At 35.1% G+C, this 12,318-nt stretch overlaps 1 protein-coding gene across 1 annotated transcript; it reads left to right on the top strand.

Moving 5' to 3' along the window:
* Positions 1 to 5,732: 5,732 nt before the first annotated feature.
* LOC123531602 (uncharacterized) lies at positions 5,733 to 8,052 on the top strand. Its single transcript, XM_045312711.2, has 3 exons — positions 5,733 to 6,042; positions 6,711 to 6,894; positions 7,660 to 8,052. Exons 1-3 carry the CDS (start codon positions 5,869 to 5,871, stop codon positions 7,770 to 7,772), a joined length of 471 nt encoding a protein of 156 aa, XP_045168646.2. The 5' UTR covers positions 5,733 to 5,868; the 3' UTR covers positions 7,773 to 8,052.
* The last annotated feature ends 4,266 nt before the right edge of the window (positions 8,053 to 12,318 follow it).

Genomic DNA, 12,318 nt, shown 5'->3' with positions numbered 1-12,318 from the left:
AATTCAACTGCACCCAGGCTGCTATAGTATACCCCATTCAAAACCTCGTTTCTGAAGGGGCCTTTATAGTAATCACTTTCTTCAATCCGTCCCAGTCCCGTCCCTACTTGTTTCCTTTAATATCTGTTGACCCCAATTCATGTCACGGTATAGAATTTGAATATTAAAACGAGCAGAAAATGTGTATGCGGCCCGGTAGAGCATCGGAACGGTATTCCGAGGCCCCGGGTTCGAGTCCCGGTCTGGCTGCAGATTTTTCTCACCCTGTGACATTTGGCGCCGTGGGACCGTGACGGCATTTCACTGGTTAGTCTCCGACGCCTGTAATTGCCTATATATTAAGTACCCGCTGAAATTCGCGGACGAATTTCAAATGGTTGGGAAATATGTCACAGTATAGAACTTGAATATTAAAACGAGGAGAAAATGTGCATCTAGCCGGGTAGCTCATTCGGTAGAGCATCGGAACGGTATTCCGAGGCTCCGGGTTGGCTCACATTTTTCTCACCCTGTGACATTTGGCGCCCAACATGGGGACGTGACGGAATTTCACTGGTTGGTCTCCGACGCCTGTAATTGCCTATGTACAAAAATACCCGCTAAAATATGCGGACGAATTTCAAAGTGGTGGGAAAATATGTGACGGTATAGAACTTAAATATTAAGACGATTAGAAAATGTGTAAGCGGCCGGGTAGCTCAGTCGGTTGAGCATCGGAACGGTATTCCGAGGCCCCGGGTTCGAGTCCCGGTCTGACTGCACATTTTTCACGTACTGTGACATCATTTGAAACTTCGAGATGGGTTTATGGCTCATAAGACCAGGTACCATGGCTCTGTTTTGGCAAAATTAGTCCTCCTTCCTCTGTAGAAATGTCCCATATAAACATACTGAATCCCAGACCATCTACTGTCGACATGACCGCTACTGTTTTTATGATTGATAGGAGACCAAAGCGTTCTAGGTATTGATATTAACTTTTTATTAAGGACGCATGTGGCAGTTTTGGCTAAAAATAATCCCAATAATAGAATTTGTTCAAACTTTGTATATGAACACAGTGTCATGCTAGAAATAGAATTATGGGGAAAAAATCGAAGGTCAGCATGCTTGTTCAGGAGTTATCTACCCTTGAATATGCAAATTTGAAGAAAAATCCAGTTTTTTAAGGCAGATATCCCTGAACAAGCACGGTGACCTATGATTGCGATTGCATTTTTCTGTTTCTGACATGAAACTGTGTTCATATACAAATAGAATCTGTAAAAATTTTGAACAAATTCTATTTTTGTCCCATTTCTCATACAAGAAACTCTATATGTACAGCAAGTGTCTTTAGATAAGTAAAACGGTCCATGATGTTCGCTTTTAAAACCTATTGCAATTAGAGAAACTGTTAGCGAACAGCATGGATCCTGACCAGACTGCGCGGATTCATGCTGGTCGCAAACCCACTATGCGCCCAAAGTCGTTAATGACGAACAATTGAGTGTTCCTTACCGTGGTCGTTTAAACATAGGCATCAGGGGCAAACTAAACATACTAGAATTTCAATAAATACATGTTCATACTTATTACCTAATATCAATTGGATTTATCTGATCCATAATCCAAAAAAAATCACTAACGACAGTTTAAAATGATACATACGTTACTGACGCCATGTGCAAGTTTTACACAAAAATTAACAACGCTCGATCTCTTTTAGAGATAATGACAGATTTTTTAGTAAATGCAAAAAATACATATTCTCTTATTACTAATAACTGCTTCATAATGTGTATGTTTGTGTTATTACTATTCCTAAACAATAAAACAGATATGACGCCGATGTTGGGATACTTACGTTATGCATCTGTTCTACTATGAATATATAAGCTTGACGTATGAAAAAGTAGCGTTTTATGTGCTTTTTAAGGTTATTTCTAGTCTCATTACAACTACAGGCTATAATATTTGATACAAGATATACTTAATAGTGATATATTTTTCACTTAAATTTTCCTTATGTTAAGATTCCACTTTCCATGATACAAACGTTACCTTTATTCTAAGACATTAAAAATCACAGCAATTCATGTTGAACTAAGTGTAGTTTTTTCATGCCAAAACAGTGCATGCATTTTCAATAAATCTATTATAAAGCAGAGGTCCTTCTAAATTCAAGTGGCATTAGAAATGGCAAAATGATACAAACGTGATCGATACAAACGTGACCAGCCTAATTTAAAATAACATAAACAGGAAAGTGTCACTCAGTTTTAATTGATAATGTCATCACTTTGTATCGTCTACGTCATAAGATGCAGATTTCACACATGTAAAGTCGCACATTTGTCCTTGAAGACGTGTTGTCTTTTTCTGAAAATGTCCAACGGGCTCACCTGATAATGTACGGTATAAATAGTAAGTAAATTTGATATATCTTAAAGTAAAACCTGTTTGTGATTACATGACAATCATATTGTTTGTTTGAATTTAATTTGTGTTGTTATACATACTGAGTACGCCATAAACACTGTACAAACTATTGATACATACGTTACGTATGGTAACGTAAGTATCTTAGATACTCGATATTTTATTGACTCTCCATTTTATACAACATAAGGCTTCGTTTATTTTTTTTTAAGTTAAGGTTCCAAGATAAAACACTTGGGTGTTTAAATTTGCTGAACAGTTTTGTTTTTAACACTATTTTTGTTCAAAACATGTCATGCAAATTCTATTTTTAAAATATAATAAAACATGCGTTGATATTTATTTCTTATTATAAGGTTTCGTTTACAAAATTGGTCGTATGTCATTGAATCTTTATTATAAAGATACATATTTGACATTTTATTAAAAACAAAATGAATGGAAACAGCATACCCGTGGCACAATATAGGACAGTGATCGGTAACGTATGTATCAATACATTCGTTATTGGTGTATGTGTGCGTATATCAGTAATAATTACTCGTATATCAGTAATAATTACTCATTGTTGACTTGTGGTGGGTTGCACATCAGGTAAATATGGGCTGAAGTTCAAAAGAAGTATCGTGAACGTGAGAAAGCTAAAGGCAGTGCGCTCCTTGAAAAGGAGAGTATCAGACAGTGAAAATATTACCTCCCTGCTAAAATCTTGGAAAAACAATGAAGGGAGGAGAGAAAATAAGAAAAAACAAACAAATAAACAGACTGTCCAGATTCCGAAAGAAACCCATTCCTTTTTACAAGGAATGTATAATGTCATAATATGACATTATACATTCCTTGTGAAAATGTACCAGGTTTCTTTCGTAGTCTGGAGATTCTGTTTCTTAGTTTGATGAAAAGGCTTTGGTTGTTCCAGCACGGGCCTTTAACCGAAATGATAATGTCTGTAGTGCTGACTTAGAACGTACGCCACTCTTAATTATTAACTTACTTCTGATTAGTTTTTTTTTTCGTTTTCTGTTAAAATTGATACCTCAAAACGAATCTCTGCCGTAAAAATAAAACAGCTACCTTTAATTACTGTTAAGGTAAAAAAATTCCAGTAAAAGGGCATAAACTTATGTTCCAAGAACGATACACCTTTAAATCATTTTTTTCAAGAATGTAAATAGATTTTGAAAAAGTCTTTACAGTAAATACAGACTTAATAAAACTGTTCATTCTGAAAGAAATTTTATATGTAGAACTGTTGGATTGTGGTGATGCTTGGTGCATGAATGCAGTTGTGCTCAACTTAAATAAAATCATCTGTTCTTCATTTTTTGGAAATATTTCGGACACGGTGACTTGTGATTGCATTTATTTTTTGAATATTTGAATAAGCATTGTTTGGCGTGCATATCATTATATACAGCTTGATGTTGTGTGATTCATGGATACAGCGACAAAAGCACTTATAAGGGCTGTCACCTTACAAATATACAAGAGGACGAGATTATCAAAGCCGGCTTTGAAAATACGAATCATTAATTTGACACTCGTAAGAAATAATTAATAAATATTTGTTCTTTTGATTTGCAATGGTCGGCTTTAATTTGATGGCAATATTTAACACGATATTTGGTGCCCGCAAATTAATTGATTCGTTGGGATACATACGTTACCATTAGCATATTTCTGATCAGATGGTAAACCAAGACTTTATTGTCATATTGTGCATAAGATTATGCTGATTATATGTCAACGGTTTCATTACAAAAGTATAACCACAACAGAAACATTTGTTGTCAAGAAGTATTCTGGTAAAGTTGTATGTTTTATGATTTGACAAGTTTAATACGCGTTATGGTAGATTTTCATAAATGTTTCCAAGAAAAGCTTTATTAAATTAACTTAAATTCGTGTTATCAGACACATAATGTTGGTAAATAACAATCATATTTGCCACATAATACACCTAACTTGAATGTATTTTTCTGTCATACCCATGTCATTCAATCTAATGATACTTACGTTACTTTTGTAGTGTATCTTAACTTACAAGCAGGAAGCATAATATATTCAAATTGCTCTAACAAATGTATATGCTTATGGTATCGTAAGAGTGTATCTATGATTTTATAAGCCAATTATGTTTGCAATTTACCTTTTGTTAATGTATTTAGATATGTTTTGTAACAGGTAAATGTTCGTTCAATAAAATTTACTAGCGAACTTGCGAGGTTATATTCTTTTATAACTCGAAGCCAACGTTAACTTATAATGTAAGAGGTAATCATGATTATCAAAATGATGTAATAGTTCTTGTATATAACTTTTTTTCATTTCTTTATTTTTCTGTTACTGTTGTTTATTTATTAAAATTTACATAAAACTTGCATTTAACTCCTGATGTGCGCCGGTATTTGTGTTACATCAGTGCATTAGTCGATATACGTCGTTTGTTTAAAGTTTGTAATAGCTAGACAAACATTATTAAATATTGAAAAATATAAATTTCCGTCATTTAAATGAATTTTGACCGAGAATGTTAACTAATATCACTATAAGAATTATCAGTCTACTTTACATATGTGCACTGCTGTATTAAATACAGCATAAAATGACGCAAAAAGGGTTGGTAAAGTACAGATATTTTGAAGGATGTTTCCATTTCAGTATAACAGTGGAACGACTTGAGGTAAATTTACCTTTATTGCAATTTAAAAATTAGTTTGATTATTCTAGTTTATGTTACAAATCTTATTAATTTAGCATGACAGTATCACAATCTTTATTGATTATATGTAAAAAAATAAATTTTTGTGTTGGTCAAACTTTGAAAACAGTCTTGTGTTTCTGTAGTTACGCTGTAGCAGTCCAACTGGTGCAGTTGGCTGCTCGACAATAATTTCTGTAACATACCAATACAAACACAAAACATTTCATGCGTAAAAAATATTTTAATTTCAATATTATATTTATTGATTCGAATGTAAATCGAGACTAATTTTTATAAGAACAAAACGTATTATCCTATGTGATGAAATTATCCTACTGAAGAGCTTAAGTTAAACATTATAGATACATTTTGTTTAAATAATAATCTCCAAAATCTTGCTGACAATACCGCCCTACAGAAAAGGACACAAATTTTACAAAATCAACAAGAGAGCAAGCAAATAACCACTAATTTGTTAAAATTAAACAGCGTGATTGCTATAATACGTGTACAGGTAAACAGAATGATGGATATAACGCTTCAAGAGACAGTCGCGGCGTTTCATACACCAGTCCTGCACTATTTTTAGAAACTAATCTGACGAAATATGATGTCCTATTAAATGCCCTTTGAAGTTTAGTTACTCTTTTGATATACCAAGGTCAAACGAGAGTTCTTTACACGTTCGTGCACTTTTCACGTAGTATCTCTTATGGTATAGATCATCTAATACTTAGCAAAACATGGATTTAAACCTTAAAGATTGTTTGAAGATTGGAGCCACTGGACTATCCGGTTTGTTTGCCGGATGTGCGCTATACATTAACGCAGCCGGTCACCCGGCGGGTCAAACACTTGATTTGCCAAACTGTCGAAAAGATTGGAAAGAAAATTTCCTTAGAGCAAAAAATTTACAGGTAAGATAATTTCTTCGCTCTTTCTTGTTTATATAGATACACGTGGTTGATCAGTAGAAATCTTCTATTGTTGTTTACAAAGTATGTATTTTCCAATGTGTTATACCAGTTTGATATGTGTCAATATACAATTTTGTGTTGTAGATTCTATCTGTTATTTTTATTTTCATTATACATGTACATTGCTGAACGTTATTTTTCCGGATTACCAAGAATAAAAACCTGAGTCCGGCACACGGAACCGGCACTAGATGCATAACTTCTATAAATAAATTTGACTTAGTTTGTTAAAAAATCAGGGTTAAAGGTTAAAATCCAGATTCTACATTGCAGAAAATGTTATAGTCTGAATACTTAAAGATTTGTATCGTGTATCTTTCAATTAAAAAATAAATACAGAACTAGCATTTTTCTACATTGAAGAAAGTATTCTGTATATTTAAAGATTCAATTATGTCCCTTACTTCGTTGTGTATTCAGTACCTTTCTAATATAGCATTTTGCCACCTGTTCACTGCAGTATTTACGCTTACCTCCTATTTGATATGTATACAATAAACATAGTCTACTTAAGAAATGATTTCCATCACATTTGAAACTAAAATATATAGATGGGTTTTAACTTTTAATGAACACCCATTTCCAGATTTTCTGTTTTTATAATACAGGGGCCTATGGCCGGACTAGGAGCTCTTGCAGGTGCTGGTGCATACTATTTAGATAAGGATTCGGACACGAGGTCGCTATGGCTGATTGGTTCAAGTATTTTTATTTGTGTATGGCCCTGGACCCTGATTGTTATGTTACCTGACATCAAGAAGAATCTTCAGGATGACGTCATTGAAACGGCAGGTGGGTTGGCGTTCAGGTTCGTTTCCTTGGAATAAACGGTACCGGTGTCCTAATGAGGAGGCATGCGCTAGAGTTATGGCTGTTCTTTATTATGATACACCAAAAACCAGTTTTCTCAGGGAGCGGACTCAGGAATTATTCATATTGTCGCGTAAATGTCTTTAAGTTATTGATAGAGCAGTTAGTAAGAACTAAAACAGGTCTGCACTGCACTAGGGCGTATAATACGGTTTCTTTTTGTAGGCGTTTACGCGGCCGGAGGCATTATACTTTATCATTTTTTCCAGTCAAAATATTTGAAATGCTTGTTGTGAAAACATTACGTTATGGCAATCGAATATTAAGATGTACGTCTAGCACATGCATTTTATTCCTTCTCAAAAAGACTCATACTTAGACTGCTGAATGAAGATTATATTTGCTCATTTGTGTTATATGCTTCTTTTAGATTTTAACAAATATCACGTCAACATTTAAGTGATGTACTGCGGTACGTACTTTGTATTTATAACTCATTGGTGGAACCACGGCGTTCATTCAAACGTTTGCGAATAATAGAATCCCCCATAAGCCGGTGTTGAGTGAATTGAGGAATGTTGCAGGTTTCATTGCCTCTCACGAACAGACTTATCGAGTCTGCTATTATCTTTGATTTGCATGGGTTCGTTATATGCTTCCAAAGGATATTCGTACAGATCTTCTCAAAAGAAAATACATTTGGAGACTTTGTTAGCTATGCTTTATTACATTTTTATTTCATTACAGGTGAAACCTGGGTAAAGAATCACATCATACGATGGAACAAACAGCACGGTGTTAGAACATTTCTGAGTTGTACAGCTTTTGGAATATTCTTATACGCTCTATCTCGGAAATAGATTTACTCTAACTTTATTAGTAACTACTAAATTAGAACTATTACGTGAACTTATTGGGAGTAGCTCAAATGCTTATTTTTTACATGTATGCTAGTCGACGGTGTACCTCAAATTTGTAACTTCTTTCCCAGTGTGCAGGATTCTTGTTTATCCCGTATCTTTTATAAATATTTGCCGCAGCTCTTTCTGTATAATAACTTAAGTGTTTGGCTTTTACATAAGGTCTTTGATCAGATGCAACGTTAAGTATACCTTGTTGGCGAATAAATATAATAATATATTTTGCTTCTTTTTCTTTTTGAAGTTTCTTAAATATTCTACTTGTCACAAATTATTCGAAAAAAAGAAAGGTACACGTACTTCTTATAGGTGGACAGTATGGCGTTCATCGTTCTTGAACGTCCTGCGTCAACATGTTCTCCTCTGAAACTATTGGTCAGATTTACATCAGATTTGGTCAGAGGCTTCTATCAAATTTGTTCAAATACTAGTAACTTACCTCGGCCCCTTTTACGGGCCGCTAGAGATAAACTGAAATGGAAAAACATTTAAACGATTACTTCTCGTGAACTGATGGATGGATGGGTATTCATCCACATTGGTCTGTAGCATTATCATAAGGTTCTCCCCAAGATCTGTTCAAGCGGGAGCTAACGGCTCCTATTTATGGGCCTCTAGAGCTAAAAATAGAAATACCGATAAAGTACTTCTTTTCATTAACTGCATGATGGATCTTCATTAAACTAGATTTGTAGCATTAAGCATTAAGACAAAGGTACTGTCCCAATTTTATTCAATTTGTATTATTTGTATTATATGGGGGGGGGGGGGGGGGGGGGCGGGGGGCACTAGAAGTATAAATAGTAAAAAAATTACACCATTTAACGACTTCTTTCCAGGGGGGGGGGGGGGGGGGGCACTAGAAGTATAAATAGTAAAATAATAACACCAATTAACGACTTCTTTCCATGAACCGCTTGAAGGGTTGGGTGTTAAGGGAAAGTAAAAAAGCAAGGATGAATATCCACGTTCCTTAAATGCAGTGTTCCTACACTGTAAACCACAGCAGCGCAAAGACGCACATACACAAGACAATTTATCTGACCCCCCCCCTCCAACACACACACAACAGACACTGACATACACACAGAACAAACAAACAAACAAGAAAATATAACACATTGGGGCACTTTCCAAGACACACGCAAAGCAAGCACGTAGGAAAAATGCCCAGGGATGGCCGGCGACCAAAAATGAAGCCACTAAGAACAAAGAAAAGAGGAGATACAAGTAAAAGATGAGAAAGGAAGTTTTTTTTAAAGCAAACAGTGAAGTTTTGTATCAGGATTAAAGTGATGGATTGCAAGTAAAACTAACGTTTTAAATGGATGGGGTTTCAAACATTTCGCTTGAACCAGTAATAGGTAGAGCATGTAAGGCGTTTTCACACTTCACACTTCATAAACTCAATTGCCTCCAGGCTGCTATATTATACCCCATTCAAAACCTCGTTTCTGAAGGGGCCTTTATAGTCACTTTATAGTCAAGTTTCAATCCGTCCCAGTCCCGTCCGTACTTGTTTTCCTTTAGTATCTGTTGACCACCATTCATACATCATTTGAAACTTCGAGGTGGGCTCATAAGACCAGGTACCATAGCTCTGTTTTGGCAAAATTAGTCCTCCTTTTTCTGTAGAAATATCCCATATAAGCATATTGAAACCAAGACCATTTTGGCCATCTACTGTCGACATGACCGCTACTGTTTTTAAGACTGATGGGAGACCAAAGCGTTCTAGTTATTGATATTAACTTTTTATTAAGGACGCATGTGGCAGTTTTGGGTAAAAACAGATTCCCAATGATAGAATTTGTTCAAACTTTGTATATGAACACAGTGTAATATCAATAAGAGCTGTCTGTAAGACAGCGCGCTCGACTTTTCTCAGCGCTTGACTCTGAATTAAAGCTTTGCCAGTAAAAAAAAGTTAAAAAGGGACATCATAACTTTGTCAAAATTCAGAGTTATGGAAATTATGTCTGCTGGTGTAGATTTTGATAGTAAATAACCATTTTGAGTACCAAGTTAAAAGCTTTAATAGTAACAGATATTTGACTTTATCAAAAATTTCAACAAAAAAATTCTAAGTTAAAAAAGGGCATAATTATGTCAAAATTCAAATCAGAGTTATGGGGATTGTTTCTCCTGGTGAAGACTGATTGTAAATAAGTATTTTAAGTTTCAAGTCAAAAGTTTTGATAGTAACAGAGATATTTTTTACTTTATCAAACATTTTAACAAAAAATGATACGTTAAAATGAGGCATAATTTTGTCAAAATTCAAATCAGAGTTATGGAGATTCTTTCTCCGGATGTAGACTTTGATAGTAAATAACTATTTTAAGTTTTTTATCAAAACCTTTAACCAACGGCGACGCCGACGTTAATCTGGTTCCCTGTCCAATATTGGTTCCCATTCAAAATGGCTTCCAATTATTGGAAGTACGCAGGGGACCAGTCTACGCCGACGTCGACACCGGGGTGAGTACAATAGCTCTACTTTTTCTTCGAAAAGTCGAGCTAAAAACAGAATTGTGAGAAAAAATCGAAGGTCACCATGCTTGTTCAAGACGTTATCTACACTCGGACAGGCAAATTTGCAGGAAAATCCAGTTTTAATGTAATTCTGAACAAGCACGGTGACCTACGATTATTATTTTTTTTTTTTTTTTTTGCATTTTTCTTTTTCTAACACGAAAATATATTCATATACAAAAAAAAATGAATCTGTAAAAAAGTTTGAACAAATTCTATTTTTCTTTGCCCCATCTCTCATACACGAAACAGCAGCAGCTAGGTTTCTTTAAATTAGCAAAATGGTCATTCGACGAACTGCCAGCATAGCTATGGAATGTGGAATTAATGTATGAAATAATTTTGTGCGACATTTATCTAACTTCTTTCATGTTGTTGATTTAGGCCTTAATAAATTACTAAATTAAATAGGTTATGTTTTATAGGCTTTGAATAACTACAACAACAATTACTTTTATTTAAGTCACGTCACATAATGTAACAGTATGAATGAATAAAGTAAATAAAGTGTGTTTCTTAAATTCTTAGCAATATTAAATACACATGCGAAGAGAGAATTTAATAAACCATGAAAATATACGTCAGTTGTCGTGGGAACAAATCTACTACGATAGTATTTTTGCACGAAAATCTCGCTTTACTGCGGAGATTCTCGATAGTCGATAGTGACTGAAATAGAACAAAATGTGTGTCAAGTGTTTCTGTGAGCGTGACTTCAAAACAATAAAGTAAAACTATACCGGTACTGATGATAAACTCGAACATCAAAAGAGTTTTTACCTGTAACTTTTTTATTTCTGCAATTTGTAATCAATGGTCAGTATCAAAAAATAAGGCTTAACATTTTCTGAAAACTTTACATAATTCAAATTTATATTTAGTTAGCAAACTCAAACGAAGTGAGGCCCTGAAAGGGGTTTGTAAAATGGGGACAGTATGAAGGTCGACTGATGATAAATTCAACCACATTGTCATTTACAAAATTTCCTTTGTAGTATTATATTGAAACTTTCCCAAAAAAGCTGCAATAGTCATTTCTGATCAAGTAATGAAAAGTAACAAAATGTCAGGCCTTCATGTGGCGACAGTGAGCATGCGCGAAAAAACACCCTCTTCCCCAGTAATTTTGTATAAATATTTTTTATACAGATAAATGCATAGGCGTAGGAGCAGGGGGGGGGGGGGGGGGCCGGGGGGGCCAGGCCCCCCCAAAGCTAGGAGGGGGGGGCCAAAGTATAGTTTGGCCCCCCGAATATTTTGGAAAAGAGATATAAATTGCAGTCTAATATAACATTTACTTAGCATCATATAATTCTTTTCAACCTGATTTCTGATTTGCATTTGGCCTTCCCTTGTATTCTGACTAAAATGTCTTCTTCCGTAGTGTGAGTACTGAAATCTGTACGCGCCACGCCAAGAATCGTTTACATTTTAATATAAAAATAATATATCATTGAGCGCAATCACTACAGTTGCGGTTTGAGCGTCTGCAAAATCATTGTAGGCCTAACTATTAAGCCTGTTTACGCATGTAAACGTTATGTATTTTTTTTTTTTGTTTTTCATTGTCCATTCGAGGGAAATGATATTTCCACAACTTTATACATGTACCACAATTAGACAAATGCAGTGCTAAATTGATTGTATGTACAGGGCTTCAACAGAAGAAGGAAAAAAAATGGCACACTTAATTAGAACAATACATAATATGACTGATTATGACAGTTCAGTGCCTAGTCGTATGTGTATCATCAGAATAACTCAATGATTGCTAAAACATAAAGGTTTGAGGGGCCTATGGCCCAGTTAATCCCTGTACAAGGCTTTGTCACGAATAATGCACTGAGGATACCTTGCTGCTATAACACCCCCCCCCCCCCCCCCGCACAAATCGCCGGTCGAAAAAGGTTTGCCCCCCCCCCCCCAAAGTTAAACTCGCTCCTACGCCTAT

The sequence above is a fragment of the Mercenaria mercenaria genome, chromosome 11, assembly GCF_021730395.1.
Source record: "Mercenaria mercenaria strain notata chromosome 11, MADL_Memer_1, whole genome shotgun sequence".
NCBI lineage: Eukaryota > Metazoa > Mollusca > Bivalvia > Venerida > Veneridae > Mercenaria > Mercenaria mercenaria.
Note: the sequence above shows the minus strand (reverse complement) of the source record. Positions and strands in the feature narration are given on the sequence as shown.